The 16,579-nt window shown below is 45.7% G+C and overlaps 2 protein-coding genes and 1 long non-coding RNA gene across 6 annotated transcripts; 1 reads left to right on the plus strand and 2 right to left on the minus strand.

Moving 5' to 3' along the window:
- Window positions 1–951: 951 nt before the first annotated feature.
- Window positions 952–6,111, minus strand: RBM43 (RNA binding motif protein 43). The gene is made up of 4 exons (XM_015635566.3): window positions 5,908–6,111; window positions 4,014–4,212; window positions 3,471–3,565; window positions 952–3,381 (listed from the first exon to the last, which is right to left on the minus strand). Exons 1-4 carry the CDS (start codon window positions 5,908–5,910, stop codon window positions 2,665–2,667), a joined length of 1,014 nt encoding a protein of 337 aa, XP_015491052.1. The 5' UTR covers window positions 5,911–6,111; the 3' UTR covers window positions 952–2,664.
- A 1,378-nt stretch (window positions 6,112–7,489) lies between these two features.
- On the minus strand, window positions 7,490–16,102 carry NMI (N-myc and STAT interactor). Of its 4 annotated transcripts, none has more exons than XM_015635480.3 (11): window positions 15,872–16,102; window positions 15,642–15,754; window positions 14,617–14,667; window positions 13,239–13,316; window positions 12,821–12,967; window positions 11,779–11,877; window positions 11,100–11,274; window positions 10,523–10,629; window positions 10,214–10,409; window positions 9,515–9,621; window positions 7,490–8,352 (listed from the first exon to the last, which is right to left on the minus strand). In XM_015635480.3, exons 3-11 carry the CDS (start codon window positions 14,659–14,661, stop codon window positions 8,131–8,133), a joined length of 1,176 nt encoding a protein of 391 aa, XP_015490966.1. In that variant the 5' UTR covers window positions 14,662–14,667; window positions 15,642–15,754; window positions 15,872–16,102; the 3' UTR covers window positions 7,490–8,130. The 4 variants fall into 4 exon arrangements, with proteins under 4 accessions (XP_015490966.1, XP_015490968.1, XP_015490967.1 ...); XM_015635482.2 differs by having other exon boundaries at window positions 15,630–15,754; XM_015635481.2 differs by having other exon boundaries at window positions 15,616–15,754.
- On the plus strand, window positions 16,030–16,553 carry LOC117244720. The gene is made up of 2 exons (XR_004498300.1): window positions 16,030–16,122; window positions 16,415–16,553. It is a non-coding gene; the product is annotated as an uncharacterized LOC117244720 (long non-coding RNA).
- Window positions 16,554–16,579: the final 26 nt, after the last annotated feature.

Genomic DNA, 16,579 nt, shown 5'->3' on the forward strand with positions numbered 1-16,579 from the left:
TTAAGGTGTTTTCCCCACTGACTGTAGCGAGGTGCTGCCAGGAGCTGAGCTCACATTCTTCTGCTATTTCTGCCCTTTTAAATTATTATTATTTTTTTTTTAGGCTTTTCCAGTAGGAGCTGTGCCTCAAATCAAAATTAGGCTTTGTATTTTTACAACTCTTATTTATCCCCTTCTGGGGAAGAGCAGCGAGTGAGGGCACAAATGTTTTGTTGAGGTCTCCTGAGCAAGTTTTTTATTCAAATTAATGTGTAAACCTGAGAGTCCTGAGTCAATTAACAGATCCAGGAATAACAGCTGTTCCCAGGATGTTATCCAACACAAACAAATATTTTTCAACTGGAATTTCATAGGGACAGCAGTGCTTTTCTTGCCATAAAAATAACTGAGAAGGAGAGCTGGCAAATCTCTGAGCAGCCCTCACACGGATTTATTTGGTTGGATTTATTGGAATATTCATGGTAATGACCAAATTGGAGGGGTCTTGGCTAAATATCCATTGTTTTCCATGGAATCTGCAGGGTGAGGGAAGGAATATGTGTTTCACTGGGGATGTTCTGGCTGGTTTTCCAGCACACCCTGGGCTCTCCTGGATCACAGCTTTGCTCCTGTCACAGACACCACGAGCCCTGGATCCATCCCAGGTGCCCAAGGTGGGGCATTCACTCCCAGCCAAATCCAGCCTGGAAAAGCATCCCTGGAGCACGACAACAGCTCCTCTGCTCCTCTTCCCCCACCCACCACCCCCAGATGCCTCTTTCCAAAGCACTCCACAAACAAAACAGCCGAGGCAAAAGCTCTTTTTGTCTCCAGAAGCGACATCCTGGGAACGAGGGAGCGGCAGATGCGAGAGCTCCGGGAACAATGGGATAATGCTGAAGGGATGCCAAGGACGTGGGGGCAAAGGGGCTGCACAGGGAATGTGAAGAGGAGCTGTTCCAGCAGAGCAGCCAGGATTCGAAAAGAACATTTTATTCAGCAGCGATTTCAAGGTTGGGAGGCTGTGACTACGAGTGGTTGGGTAGGAAGGAGTTGTTTGGCAGCAAACCAGACTTGAAGGACACCTGAAGCGCTGCTGCCAACTTGTGCTGCTGCCAAAGCTGACTCAAAAACCACCCCAAGCCAGCAGCAACCGTGCAGGGCTCACACAGACACCGGTGCCACTGCTGTGCCAGCTGAGCAAATAGGAAATACCAAAGCTCTGAATCAGAAAAAAAATTATAAATAAACGAGGCTCTTTGGAAAAAAAAGAGCAGCTCGGTGTGGATACTGGAAAACAGCACTAATTTCGTTAAAGGATTAGCCTTCCTAGAGGATTTTGTCTTTGACAAGGTTGAGAAACTTCCCATCTCTGCTTGAGTTCAGTGGGGAAGAGCCCAAATAGCTCCAGGGGCAGTTTCCCAGAGTTTCTCATCCCTGAGCCCCTTGGAGAACCTGCAGAGCATGGGGGAATGTGGAAAGGATGAAATAATATTTAAATTATACATATATATAAAATATCTAAAAGATTAAAAAATAATATTGAATATATAAAATAAAATATTAAAAATATAACGTATATTATTAATATCTATCCTTTAAATATAATCTTTAAACATTACTCCCACCCCCCCAATTCAGCTCACTGCTTTGACAGTCATTTTTAAATCACTGCTCTAACACCTTTCACTGGCATCATTGCCATGGATAATCAGTGATGACAAGAAAATGCCTCGAGAATTTCTTGGGCTTCAGGTTTGGGCTTCCAACCAAAAACTTGGGATTTGGTTAAAATAACACAGATAAGATGTTTTGGACAACTGCTTTCTTTTGTGGCATAAACCCCTAAAACTTTCCCTGCACATCAGACAGAAGAGCTGGTGCTGTGGATGTTTTGACAAATTATTCTAAACACACAGATATCACAAAATAAAAGCTATTTTCTATATTGGTCTAAAAAAAACCTCTCTGTGCCCTTGTAATGGATACAGAAACAGATCTGCATAAACAGAATCTGATTTCAAAGTCTGAATGCCCCCAAATTTTCCCATCAAATCTCTGGACACACTTTCACATCTAAATAACGTGCTGTCAAGAGATGCTGCAGAAGCCTTTACAGCTGGAAAAAACCCCATTATTGCTCCTATGAAAATAAACTTGCCTGTTTCCTCCAGGGAAGAATTTTCAAGGCTTTCTGAAGCCTGCTCATCCCATGTGCATTTTGCTCTGCCAAGTGTCCCAGCTCTCTTCCCAAGGGAGAGAAGGTCCCTCTGCAGATCAAGGTCCCCATTCCTGTCGTGCTCACCTCCTCACACAACCTCCCACAAAACTTCCATGCAGTGTTTCCTACAAGGCTGGCACCCCCAGCTTAAAAAAAAACCCCAAAATCTCTCTTCTCATCACCTACTCCTTGACAGCAAGTTGGGATGAGAATGCACTGAGGTATCAAAAGGAAAATGTGTCTCTTTCTGGATAGATGAGGTTTAAATTCTCTTTGCTGCCTAAGTGCAGAGATCATTGGTTTCTTGTTCTGACCTTAATTTGGTATTTGGGGAGGGCCAGGCTGGGTCACCCTCCCAGTGAGTGGGACAAGGCAACCCAGAGTGACACAGAGGGAGATGTGCAGTGCCACAGGGCCACAGGCACAGGCTGGGTGACAAGTACAAACTCCAGGAGCACTCCCTCCTACCTGGAGAGCCTCCTCACCTCCTCCCTGAACGCAAAAACATCTGCAGACATTCCCACCACGTCAATGTGGGTGTCGTAAGGAACGATCAACAGCTTGGGGTAACGGGCCTTCAGCCTCTCACAGAGCTGTTTGTATCTCTGCTTCTCCCCTCTGCTCTGTTCCTTGAGGCAGATCCTTTCTTTACGTAAATTCTTCTGGAGTTCTACGGAGCACCTTTCAATGATTTCCTTGGCCCTTGATCTGCGAGCAGCACCAGCCTCCCTGCCAGCACTCTCAATGCACACCATGGTGATGTCACCATCAGTGACACCAGAAATCACAACGTCGTTTGCCTGGAACGTTTGGGGAAGAAAGCACTTCATGTAGAGATAGATATCCGTGTCCAGAACCAGCACTTGTTTTTCCCTGTGCTCATTCCGGGAATTCCTCATCTCCGCGGCACTTCTGTACTCCTCCAGCTTCTTCCTTGGTTTCTGATGGGATTTTCCCTCTCTTTTGCCCTCCTCTGAGAGGGATTTTGCCTTTAACAAGAGGAATTCTCTCAGCACTCTGAGTGCTGGGAAGGACCCTCGCACAGCAATTTGTCCATCAGGCTGCAAAGGACCAAAATTCAAATCCGGGCTCTGCTTTTTCATCTCTTCCACCAAATCTTCCAAAACAAAGTGATCTCTGAAAACAGCCACGTTGAGGGTGGATGTGACACAGAGGAAGACCTGCAATTGTGAATTGGAGAGGTTAAGGAGTGGTTAGTAAGTAAGTGGTTTATAAGGCATTAAGCACAAGGAGATGAATCAGGGCTCACGCTGTCGCAGTAGCGTGTCACTGTCAGCGGGTAGCTCCTGGGCAGCCTCTTGTCGTGCAGGAGATGCTGCTCCTTCTTCAGAACATTCTCCACCACTAAAAACAAACCCAGATTCACTTGGTGAGCAGTGGAACAGTCACCTCTAGCCTGCTGGAACCCCTCCTTTACCCAAACACGTGCAGGCCACTCAATACTCTCACTTAATATTTTATGTATTTTACTCCAAATTGCTCAGAGAGACACGAGCCCGCCTCCTTGGCACATTAATTGGCAGAGATTTATTCCCCAGAGCCTGACTACAAAAATAATACGTTATTCATGGCATCAATTTGTTCCTGCAAAACAAACATATCGCTTTGCATGACGAGTGAGTCATTACTTCAACGAGCAGAAATAAAATCCTGAAACTTGGCCTGATTACCAGAGAGGCTTCAGCCTCCCAGTTCTATAAAATCCCAATTTAAAATCATTTGGCTTGGGATCAATATTCTGGGGCTAATTCTTTGGGGGATGGCTGTACTTGAAGACACAAATCTAAAATACCTTCTTGGTCCTCAAAGGTTATGTAGGCAACTCCTTTATTCCGTGTGGGATACGTGACCTCTTCCACATCCCCGCCGTTATTCCTGGACATTTGGAAGTGGATGGTGAGGATGTCAGCCATGACATCATCCTGCAGGAGGCCAGCTGGGACACCAGCAATGAAAATTGTCCTCGTGGATCTGGCAGCTTGGCCCATGGCCTGTGCAGAGATGGCACACAATAAATGCAGGAGGAACCTCCCAAATTCCCACTCCTGGAGAGAACTCCCACTCCCTCTCCAATGTGCATTTAGGGGTTAATTAATGCTGCTCAATCAGATCTCTCTGCCAGGCTGCCTAGTGCATAACTGTGCACTAAAAAAAGGTTTGAAATGCCATTTAAACCCTCTTGGTATCTTCTTAAAGCAGTAAAAATGAGCATTAAACTTGAGCTTCTCAACTGGAGGGTCTGATAAAGTGGTGTTCTCTGCTTCTCATGTTCCAAATTAGAAGAGAATGAAAAATTGTAACTGCACGTGGTGCTCAGCAAGGATTCCTTGCAGAGTGGAAGGGGCAGATTCCTTGTTAAATCCAGGAGTGCCGGGATCTGACTCAGATCTCTCCAATTATTACATGGATCACCCTGTTAAATCGGGAGAACATCATCCCAGCCAGCCCAGACCCGCAGAGCATGGAACAACCAACCACACACACGATTTCCATCAGAGCCAAAGCCCCAGGAGCAAACATAAACCCCATCCCAAACAGCATCTGCATCCACGTCTTGCTAGGAAGAGCAGATTTTCTTTCCATTCTTATTACACAGACATAAACAAGAACATTGCACTGGGAGTATCACAGCAAAATCCCTGCAAATCATGGAGCACTGACTTAATTTAGTAACAGTTCGCTGACTTTTTGGAAGAAAGGAGGTAAATTTGATTTGTCTGCATGGCAGCGTTTGTGGGAACGAGCTGTCAGTAACCACACTTGAGGTCAGTCACTCCATCAGAATTCTTTAAACTTCTCTTAAGTTGTTTTCTGCTGCCTAAAACACGATCCCAGCTCCAGCCCCAGAGCAGAATGTGCTGCTGATGTCTGTCCAAAATCCCGGCGACCACCACGGCTCTGGAGACAAACCCAGCGAGAGACTCCGCAACCTCCTTTTATCCCCCGTCAAATTTCCAGAGCCGGGAGCTTTTAATTAATTACAGTAGCCAATTATCCTGGCGGTGAAGCTCGTGTGAGAGCAAGTCCCCGCTGTAATAAGGCAGCACGGAGGGAATACAAACAGGGATTTTCTCACGCCTGGCACAGCCGGAGCTCAGCTCAGCTGCCAGACAGCCCTCGCACCTTCCCAGCTGGTGTTTGGGAGCAACACTCGGGCCTGCTAGTGGGGTTAGGGGAAAAAAAACAACCCAAGAACACACGGTTTGTGCTGAATCACTCCCGAGACGCGTCTGTGCCGAGCAGCTGCTCCCGGGCAGGGATGGGCGCTGCGGGAGGGGCCGGGAATGGGGCGGGAGGTGGGAATGGGGCAGCGGCTCCGGTGACAATCGGGTCCTGCTCTGGCTTCTCGGCACATCCCTGAGCGGGTCGGGTTGGGAGGAACCTTAAATCCCATCCAGTGCCACCCCTGCCATGGCAGGGACACCTCCCACTGTGCCAGGCTGCTCCAGCCCCAGTGTCCAGCCTGGCCTGGGGCGCTGCCAGGGATCCAGGGACAGCCACAGCTGCTCTGGGAATTCCAGCCCAGCCAGGAATCCCATCCCAATCTCCCATCCATCCCTGCCCTCTGGCAGTGGGAGCTATTCCCTGGGTCCTGCTCCTCTAACCCTTGACCCCAGTCCCTCTCCTGCTCCCTCTCCACCCTTTTTCCCCAGTTCCTCCCGGCCCTGCCCCTCCCCGGCACTTGCCATGGCCGTCGCTCCCACGGGACCGGGATCCGAGCGGGATGGGGCTCCCACGGGACGGGATCCCACCGGGATGGGGCTCCCACGGGACGGGGATCCCAGCGGGAATGGATCGTACCGGGAAGGGCCCGAAGCGAGCGGGCCCGGTGGGGAAACGAAAGCGAAAGCGGCGGGGAAGCGGCGGGGCCGCCCCTCAGGCCGCCTCCAAGCCCCTCAGGGACAGAGCGCGGCCGGGCCCGCCCTTCCCGCCTGCAACTGCGGAGCTGGCAATGGCGGCGGGGCCTGAGGGGCCGGGAACGGGCTGAGGGAGCCGGGATGTGCAGCGACATGCAATGGAGAGGGCCAGGAAAGGACAGGGAACACTGCCAGGGATCCAGGGGCGGCCCCGGCTGCTCTGGGCACCCTGTGCCAGGGCCTCTCTCCCAGCCAGGAATTCCCAATTCCCAATATCCCACATGGCCAGGGACACTCCCGACGGCTGCGCTTGCACAGCTCCAAAGATCCCCGTGTTTAGCTCGGCACCGACGTTTGGATGAAAGCTGCAGCTGGGAAATGTAATTTGGGTATAAAAACCTCGCAGCCCGAGAGAAAGTCACCCCAGCGGGGAGGAAAAAGGATATTGACATTTATAGAAACATCATTCATTCTTATTTTTCATCCCTAAAACCAAACTCCAGCCTTTAAAGCACCAGTGCTGCTTTAAAATTCAACAGGGTAATGATCACAAGGCGTAATTCACGAGGGACAAAAGCAAGACATTTACAGACATTGTCTTTAAAATGTAAAAATCTAATTTATTTTCTGGGTTTTAAAAGCTGCAGCTTCTCACTACTCCTTGTGAGTGACACCTTATGAGAATTTAAAGCTTTTTCCTTCTTAGGGATTTACTTCTCAATATTTTATCGCTGAGATACAGTTGAAATTCATCACATTTTTTACCTTGCTCAGGTTTTTTCCCCCTTTCTTTTTAAGGTGTTTGGTCTTAGCAAGTTTTTGAGAGTGCAAAAGTGCACAATCTCCACAAATTCTTCAGCACTAATTTGTTTGGAGTAATTATTGTTATTTTACAATGGTCAGGTAATCAGTCCCTGCCTTTGCACGCCCTAAACAGTGAGAGGTGCTACAGTCACATGTATCTCACTCGACAGCAAATTCAAAATAAACCGTGGTGTTTGCAGCCCTTTATTTTTCCATATTCAACATTTCTCCATTGCCAATTAACAGTTTGTCTGGAATAATAATCCCTGAGGTATTTTTGCAGTGCTCTTCTCAGTGCACTCTCCCTGCCTATCAAGATGTCAAATACCCTGAAAATAAATTATTTTCAATGTCAGGCTCATGTTAGTTTGGAGTTAAGATTGTTGGGGCCAAACATTTCAGCCCACAAGTGTGGCAAAAGTGCTAACTCAGAAGAGGATTTGTTTTCCAAGCATGACAGCAGAAAAGACAAAACATTCCTCCTTGGAAAATTACTCTCTCCAAGCCCTCCCAGCCCCAGCCTGGGATCACCAGATCCCTCGGGGCTCTTACAAAACCAGGTACAGCATCAGCTCAATCCCTGTTTAAAATAACCAAAATCACAAACAAAAATGAGGAAGAAATTTAATTGCAGAAACAAATATTAAAATCAAACAATAAAGCAGGCTATGATTAGGCAGAAGCCCAACAGCTCAATGCAGCAAATGCCAGAGCATTTCTTAAGTGCAATTTCTTGGTTTTGCATGCCCCGTTTCCTATTTTAATTCTATCACTAATTTGATAAGGTGGCTTTTATGAAATGACAGGATTCTTTCAGATATTTGAGTTCTGGTGGCGCTCAGCAACCTCAGCAGGACTGGAGCTGTGTCAGAGCTACCTTCTGAAGCTCTGGCACGTCAAAAAAGCGGGACTGTGAGGAGGCTTAGATTGGGATTAAATATGGCTTTTGTATCCAGAATGCAAGGAATAATCCACTCATCCCACTGTGGAGTATTTTAAAATCTGCAAGGTATAAAATATGCAAAGTTTCAGAAAATCTGAGATTGTGTTTCAGGGGCTGCTGAAGGCTTGGTCTGTGCCTTTAATCTGCAACACAGGCAGGGAGTTTTGCCGACTTCCTATGCAAAGCCAGTGCCACAACACAGATCAGAAAGGCAGGGATTGCTCTTTCACAGTAGCAATTTCAGAACATGAAAGCACAGTATTTACACAAATTCCTGTGCCTCTGAGGAACAAAACCTCCGAACTTCACGAGTCCCCTTTGGTTTCAGAGGTGGCATTCCCAGTATCCTCCTCAAAACAAACATAGGCTTCTCTCTTGGAGGTGAATTTGATTTCCTCTATCTCGCCCCCACTGTTGGTTGGCTTTTGGAAGTGAATTTCAATCATGTCCTGCACACTTTCTTCATTCTCTTCCACCTCTGGGATTCCTTTCAGCAGAATGGTCTTCTTGGAAACCCTGCAGAATGCCTGGGGAGGAAATAACAAACCAGGATTATGCAGCAGCTGTGCATCCAAAGGAACTTCCAGAGATGGGAATTAAATTCCTCGCTCAGGCGTGGCTGGGATCTCTGATGAGGTGAAGACTTTAATAATGGGAATTTCTCTGGGAAGAGCAGGAATCCTGGATTCACACAATGAAGGGTCTGGAGGGGCTGTGGAGGAGCAGGTGAGGGCACTTGGTTTGTTGGAGGAGAGTGAGGGGAGACTCAGCCCAGCTTGGAGCTTCCTCCTGAGAGGCAGCTCCAATCTCTGCTCTCTGTGACCCAGGGAACAGCTGGAGCTGGGCCAGGGCAGGTTTAGGTTGGATTTCAGGGAAAGGATTTTTCCCCAGAGGGTGCTGAGGCTCCCCAGGGAATGAGCACATTCCCAAGGCTGCCAGAGCTCCAGGAGTGTTTGGACAGCGCTGCCAGGAATGCCCAGGGTGGGATTTTGGGGTGTCTGTGCAGGGCCAGGAGCTGGATCCACGATCCTGTGGGTTCCTCCCAGCTCAGGATATTCCCTGATTCCATAATTCTGAGCCCACACCTTAACTGGTCTGTCCTGCACTCCTTAATGCAGCCACACTCTGGATTTGGGGATCTCTGACAGCAGCAGCCCATAAAATAAAATCCCTGCCAGGACTCGCCCCAGACCTGCAGAGAACCCTGCTGGGTGTCTGCACACTGCAGCCCACGCCTTAATTACAAGGGCCTAATTATATACACAATGCTGACCTGATCACCATCTACTCATAAAGCAGCAGCCAAGTGGAGGGAGAATGTGATGAGCCAGCTCTGTGTGACGGAGGCAGAGTTTGGGCTGAATGAAGGAGTGAAATCAAGGAATGAATGAGCAAATGTTGCATTTGCTGGGACTCAGGGATCCTGACAGAGCTTTGTGACTTTGGAGAACTTTGTGCTCAACCTCCTTCCCAAACAGCCCAGCACAGCCATGTGGGGAGTGCTGAGATAATTCCATCAAGGAAAGACAAGCACAGCCTTTAAAAATAAAATACAGCTTCCACACTTGAGCTCAGCAGCCTATTTCACACTCACACTCGCTGTTCAGTTCACACAAAAGGAGTGAAAATTCTGCCCATTCTCCCATTTCCCATTTATCTGTTCTGTCAGCCTGGAGTAGATTCTTTTACCTGAAACTTCTTCAAGTGAAAATCAAGATCTGGGGAGACAGAAAGGATGGACCACCTGCCTTCTGTACAGAAGCAGTGGTTAATATGTCCCACAAACTTGTAGCTCGCTGTAAGAGAGCAAGAACAAACCCCCAGTTAATTATTTAATATAATTGAACCAGTATTTTATAAACATTTCGAAGACCAGACTCATCTCTGTGAATGTAGAAACTGATGGAGGATGGCACACTTGTAGATTCTTCATGTGCATTCTGCAAAATGTTTATTTGGCACTTCCAAAAAAAAAAATAGTAACATCATTAAATGCCCACAAAAGCTCTGAAATAAATCTAAAACAGCTGCTCTAAGTGGATGTGGCTCCACTGATCATGGAATTCCTTCCAGTTGGGCAACAGGAAGCCAACTTCACTGTCATGCAACAGGAGCTAAAATCAAACACTTTCCTGATTTTCTGTTTGCAATGTGTCTGGCAATGCAGAGGGAAAAAAAACAGCTTTTTTGGAGAAGTTCTGAAAGAAAGCTTATGAACTGGGAGCAGGTTTTGTTTGCTCAAAGAGGATGTAATGAAAAATTGCTTTATTTCCCCACATCTCCGAGGGATCCATGAAATCCCTGTGGGAAGAGTTTGCAACACTCAGTGGTTACCCCAGAATGGACAATTTGGCCCGAATTTGGGTAAGAAAATATTCCAGACTTTACCTCCGGGTTTGAGGAATGTGATGACAGCTGTCCCAGACTCCTTGTTGTAAGTCACATTTTCTATTTCTCCTCCTCCTTCTGCCTGCTTAGTTTTGTAGAAATGCAGCTCCAGTTTGTCTCTCATCCAATCTTCAGGAATGGGAAGCTCAGGGATTTCTGAAACGTTGATCTTCTTTCCAGAGACAGTGACATGGAGCTAAAAACATCAAATTTTTGTGCATTTTTTGACTGAAAACACTGAAGGAAAAAAAAGAGCTTACAGCATTTAAAGAACTCAGATGTTTAGAGCTGCCTATTTCAGTTGTTTACCTCAAAACAGAATCCCATGTCAAGTTGAAAAGACTCCACTGTCACATTTGCTGTTGTGCTGTCCAGGTTCACACAGTGCTTGCTCATCTTTGTCAGCCTCTGGGCAACTGAGAGAAATCAGATGTGAAAATCATTGTTTAATCATTGTAAACCCCAAATTATTCCCCAGTCTCTTAAAAAAATATCTCCTTTTGCATCAGTAAAGGAGAAATAAATAATAATTAGGCATCTAGATCCTAAGCATCCATGTCTATTGCCAAAATCTCTGTGGTTTTATGTAGGCCAAATAATATACTAACAAAGTATTATATCAACTTTAATAATAATGAACAATAAACAATATTATTAAAATATTATACAATAAATACAGCAATGGCATTATTAATTATACATATATAAATAGAATTTGAGTGAGAATAGAAAAACTTTTAAGCTGTCAAAAGATGCTCTTATTGTATAAAATATTAACACAAGGTTTTTTCCCATTCCATTCAAAATACCCCTGGTGGAAAACCACACCACTACCAGGTGAAATATGTCAGAGATGTTAATTTTATAATTAAAATACACATTCTACCTTCTTCATCTTCAAAAGTCAGCAGTGCCTGGTTCTGATTGAGTTGGAAGGGGACTTTTGTGGCTGCCCCAAAAACACAGTGGGTGTCCATATCCACATCTGCCCCATCATCCTTCATCTCTTCCAGGTGAATGAACTTCAATTTCATTTCTGCCACATTCTTTTTAATCTCTAACTTTAGAATTGACACAGGAAAAAGAAAATTTGACAATTACCAAAGCTGTATTTTTTATTCTGCTGCCTTCCATGTAATAAATGTCTGCTTGTTTTCATTCCTCTCTGCTTGTTTTCATTCCTCTCACATTTTCAGTCCCTCTTGGGTTTATTTCCATATCCTCTGCCTGCTTCAAATTGTCTTGCCAGGGAGAAAAGGAATTTCAGCTTTATTTTATGTTTAAATAAGTAGAGGTTCAAATGCTGAACAAGTGGCCCCAGCAGTTTAAGAGGGACAAATTCAGTGGGGAGGCTCAGGTTTCCCAGAGAAGCTGTGGCTGCCTCTGGATCTCTGGAAGTGTCCAAGGCCAGCTTGGACAGGGTTTGGAGCACCCTGGAATAGTGGAAGGTGTCCCTGGGCTTGGAGTGAGATGGGATTTAAAGTCACTTCCAACCCAAACCATTCTCTGAAAATAAAAATCTGCCTTCCTAAAAGACAAATTTCCAAATATTTCACTTCCTTTACCGGATTCTTCTGGGACTTGAATTCTTCCATGTCTTCTTTGAGCTTTTCAATCTCTTTCTTCAGCTCAATGTTCTCCTGGTTTAGCAGGCCGAGTTCCAGCTACAGGCCAAAAATAGGAAATGCAAAATTAAACACTTAAATAAGGACAGAAATATATTTCAGCACAATCTGGGCAATTTCTGCCATGATGCTGCTCTTCCCTCTTCATATCCTTCTCCTTCCTCCTGTCTGCTCTGTAATTCCTTCAGAACAATGAATCCTGACTGGACACAGAGTTCTGTAATCCAGGATTTCCTGGACAGGGAATGTGACAGGATGAGAAGGAAACAGAGATGTTGTCAGCTCTGGTCAGCCACAATCAGAAGGTGCAAAGCCTGACGGTGATAATGACCTTTCCTGTGTATAAATCCAAACTTTTAAGATTAAAGAACCAAAATCAGCTTTCAGAAAAATCTCTCTGAGTGTGTTTAAGCTATTAATTATATTTGAACAGCTTGAAGCTGTAATTCCTCATCAGCAGTTTACCAAAGCTCACTGAAAGCACCTCCTTGGCAGCCTGTGGAACCTTCTGCTGCTCCTGCACGTGGAATATTGAGGGAGTGAACCAAGGGGCTCTGGAACCAAGCAGTTCTAGAAGGAAAAATCTTCAATCAGGGCCTGGCTCTTGCCCAGCTCACTGGGCACTTAAGAAATGCTGATCCTTTGGGTGCTGTGACCTCTCATAGAACAGGGGGTTGGCAAAGCAGTGGAATCATTTCCCTGAGCTTTATCCACTTCACCCAGACCTAAAACTCATCTGTAGGGAAGAATCTTGGAAGAGGAGGATTGGTTTTGGCAGGTTTCATCCCAAAATAGATTCAGTTTATTGCACTGGTTCTTTGCCTGCCAGTGAAAAACTAAAGTGCAGCAAAAAAATATGTGGAACATTCGACCAGGACAGCCTGCACACTGGTAAAGCCATGGAAACTGGGAATATTCCTCTCATTTTCCTATTCCACACCTCCTTCCCACCTCTCCAAACATCACCAAGCCTTCTCCGTACCTGAAAGGTGGTAATTCTGTCCTTATGCTGTTTCTCTTGCTCCTTCAGCTCTGTCAGCCTCTTCTCTGTTTCATAACATTCTTTATTAGCAACTAATTCGGAGACAAGAAGGTCAGCTTTTACATTTTCAGCCTCTTTAACTCTTTCCTGGATAGCAAAAAAGAAAAATATTTTAAATTTTATTAAGATTTATTTCTGCAGGAACAAACGAAACCTTCAGTAAGGCCTTTGTATTTATTTACTTTTAACACTTTGGGTAAATATTAAACTTACGAGAGTGGGATCAACACAAAGTGCTGATGAACAGAACAAATTAAACATGCTGTAAATGTGGGGGGTTTGATCTGATTTTAGAAGCATGCAGTCATCTTTATCTCCTGGCAAATTTCCATGATTCCATGTGCTTTACAGAACTTGCCTTCCACATCCTCAGCTCTTCCTTCAGTTTTTCCATCTCTTCCCTGGATGTCCCAAGTGGATCAGCAGATAGCATACTCTGCAGAGAAAAGAGGAACCACGTTGGTTTTATCCTCTGTTGGCCAACAACTGAGACACCCCAAACAATTAAAAAAAAAATCTAAAAAATTTAAAAGTTTGAACAAAAAAATTAAAAAATCATTCACTTAGGTCAAATAATTGAATTATTTTAATGGCTGGACAGGACAAAAATCTACTAAATTGTAGATGGCCAGCCATTATTATTTGCTAATTATCCAACTGCTAAAACCCACAGGTTAATATTTAGGTAACTAATAAGTCAAATTGTCTCCATGTTCTCCCACACAGAACAATGCCCCTCAAACCCACAAATGTTTAATTCTGTGCTTTCTCAGCAGCTCCTCCAGGAGGAGATGTCAATAAAAAAATAAATAAAAGTGAGAATGGGATTTTGATCTTCCAAGCTTGGGGAGATTTGGATAATTAAAGGTAATACCAGGAAGGTGATAGAAGAACGATTTCAGAATTGAAATTCAGGACAGAAGTTCACAAGGAGAGAGGAAATCTCTGTTCTGTTTTGTTTCTATGGCTGCAATATTCTGCAGGAAAAAATAAAATAAAATCCAAAGAGCTCTGATGAAATATTCCCTCCCTTTTTACTCAAGATCACTTAAAGCTTGAATGGGAACCATGAAATTTAGGCATGGAAAAGGTCTAAATTAGATAATCCACGGAAAAGATCTGAATTAGATGATTTTCACAGTTCTCCTGGTAATGCTGGGTATTCTCTAAAAATAATAAAATATAAAGTATTTCTTCCAGTTTCAAATTAAGCAACAGGGAAATACCCATCTGTGTCATAATTAAAATGGGAAAAATATTCCTTCACTCCAGGGATTGACTGCAGAGAATAAAAAGGATGCATGTGCCAACAGCTGGAAGACAGTAAGAAAAAGGATGCCTGTTTTTCAATAAAAAAATAATTTTACACAACAATTTCTGAAAGAAGCAAAAAAATAACCAAGAAAACACAAGAAATGCCAGAGAAAGTCCCATGAATACCCCTTAAGCACTGCTGGAGCTGAATCCCAGGAAAAAGGATATTCCCCTAAAATCCTCCATGAAGAGAGATGAGCAAGAGAGGCAGGACAGAAAGTTCTAAGAGGATCTGTAATGCAGAACCTTGGGAAATGGGATTCTCCCTATGGAAACAGGAGGTGGAAATGAGCAACGTCCCAAGTATTAAAGGGTGGAAGAAGGTGAGACAAGCAGAAGCAGTGGTAGCACAAACCCTCAGTCAGGGATACAAAAGTCAAATACAGATTTTACTCCCAGGCACCACATCAGGAAATACTTACAAAACCATTGTCTTTTAGAGATGATGGGGGGCTTGTAACATCCATGGAAACCTGAGGGAAGAAATGACAACATTATGTGTATTGATTGGGGATTTTTGATGCAATGGAGTATCAGGAATGCCAGAAGCTGTGCTGAACTGAAAGAATTTTTAAACATAAATGTGTAATTTCATAGGCAAAAGTGACAGGTATTGGATATGTGAAGCCTCCTTCCTTCCAAGGAAATAAAAGCCAGAGAGTGATGTGAGGAATTCTGCGGGACACAACTCAACTTTGCTCTTCTGGTAGTTCTGTTTTTACCTTTATGCTACTTTTGTGCAGTTACACACATGGGAACAGCCTCTATGTTCTGTGCTTGAGAGACTGGAGAAAAAAGGGACCTCAAAGCCCCTTCCAGAGCCTGAAGGGGCTCCAGGAGAGCTGGAGAAGGACTGGGTACAAGGGATGGAGGGACAGGACACAGGGAATGGCTCCTACTGAGAAAGAGGAGATTTGGGTGGGATTTTGGGAAGGAATTTCTGCTGGGAGCATGAGGAGGAGCTGGAATGGATTTCCCAGAGCAGCTGTGGCTGCCCCTGGATCCCTGGAAGTGTCTAAGGCCAGGCTGGATGGAGCTTGGAGCAGCCTGGGACTGTGGAAAGTGTCCCTGCCATGGCAGGGATGGCTCTGGATGAGCTTTAGTGTCCCTTTCAACCCAAACCATTCTGGGATTCTACAAAACCTGCTTAACACAAATGGAAACGCTTTCACACAGCAGATAATTTGAAAGCTGGAATCCGTTGCCACAACATTTTGTGCGGGGAGATAAAAAGGAATTTGGGGGGAAGTTCCCAGGCCAGTGACCAGGGGGAGATCCCAAGGTGAAGAGGCTCCCAAGCCAAACTGTGGCTGCCAGGGCAAGGTTTGATCCTCTAAGATTTAGGCTGAATACTCCACAGGTCAGACACTCTCTGACCATAAAGTCCCAGCTGGAGCAGCCCAAATTCCCGACCCTCTCACCTCGGAATTTTCACCTTAATTCTGACCTGACACCGCCGAACCTGCTACACCCAGAGGCTTGAAACTGAGGTTATGGATCCCGGAATCCCTTTCTGCTTTGGATCGAGCAGCCAGAATTCAGAAACTTCTGTACAGTTTCCTGGGAAGAAAAAAAAAAAATAAAAATAAAAGGAAAGTGAAAGCATTAATGATCAGTACCTTCCCTTAGTTTATCCAGACTCCTCCACGGGATCCGAGTGGCTCCCTCACCGCTCACCTCTGGACGTACACGGCCGGGGCCGGGCTGGGGACGCGACCCGCGGCTCCTCGCAAATCTCCGGAGCCCTCCCGGGCCCTCCTTTCGCTTTCGCTTCCCGGCCGCGGCGGAGGGAGGGGCCGCAGCCCGGCCGGCCCCTCACACACCCGGGAGCCGCGGGGGTCCCGCCGGGGCACCCGGCTCCTTGTCGCTGCGCCCGTGTGGTGTGAGGGAGGCGGAGCAGCCCCGGCCGGCCCTCAAGCCGAGCCCTGGTGAGGCTCACGGGCACAAATGTGGAGAAAAAGGGGAAATCCCGGGGAGAGGCGGGGAGCGGAAGGCTGGGGAAGGGCGCTGGGGCAGCGCCCTCAGGGCGGGCATGAGGGCGGCCATCGCCTCACGGCGGAGCCGCTGCTCGCCCGGCCCGGCCGGGCTCGTCTGTGAAATCGAGTGACACAAATTTAGCGGACTCTGCTGAATTAGTTTGTATAGTTATTTATATTTATTTTATAATTCTATGGGATTACGTGTTGTATTACAAGAAATACGGTTTCCTTCTCTGGACAGAAGGAGCCCTTGCGGATGGAGATGCCGGATTCCAAGGAATTAATGTATAGAAGAATTCTGGAGAACCGAATATCAGCTTGTCACCGAAATGTGACCTCTAAAGAAGTTTCTGGGGAAAATAAACCCTTTTTTGATTTCAGTGGTTATGATTTTGAGGACGAGAAA

The sequence above is a fragment of the Parus major genome, chromosome 7 (genome assembly GCF_001522545.3).
Source record: "Parus major isolate Abel chromosome 7, Parus_major1.1, whole genome shotgun sequence".
Classification (NCBI taxonomy): Eukaryota; Metazoa; Chordata; class Aves; order Passeriformes; family Paridae; genus Parus; species Parus major.

Bases quoted from the DNA above. Each gene is read 5' to 3' on its own strand.
- RBM43 (XM_015635566.3), bottom strand. The intron at 3,566-4,013 runs GTATTTTAGATT...GTTTGTTTTTAG, and splicing joins AACCTTTGAGGACCAAGAAG to TGGTGGAGAATGTTCTGAAG. The intron at 3,382-3,470 runs GTGAGCCCTGAT...TCACAATTGCAG, and splicing joins TGACACGCTACTGCGACAGC to GTCTTCCTCTGTGTCACATC.
- NMI (XM_015635480.3), bottom strand. From the start codon at position 14,661: ATGGATGTTACAAGCCCCCCATCATCTCTAAAAGACAATGGTTTT. The intron at 12,968-13,238 runs GCAAGTTCTGTA...TTTGCTATCCAG, and splicing joins AAGAGCTGAGGATGTGGAAG to GAAAGAGTTAAAGAGGCTGA. The intron at 11,275-11,778 runs GTAAAGGAAGTG...TCAATTCTAAAG, and splicing joins TCAAGTCCCAGAAGAATCCG to TTAGAGATTAAAAAGAATGT.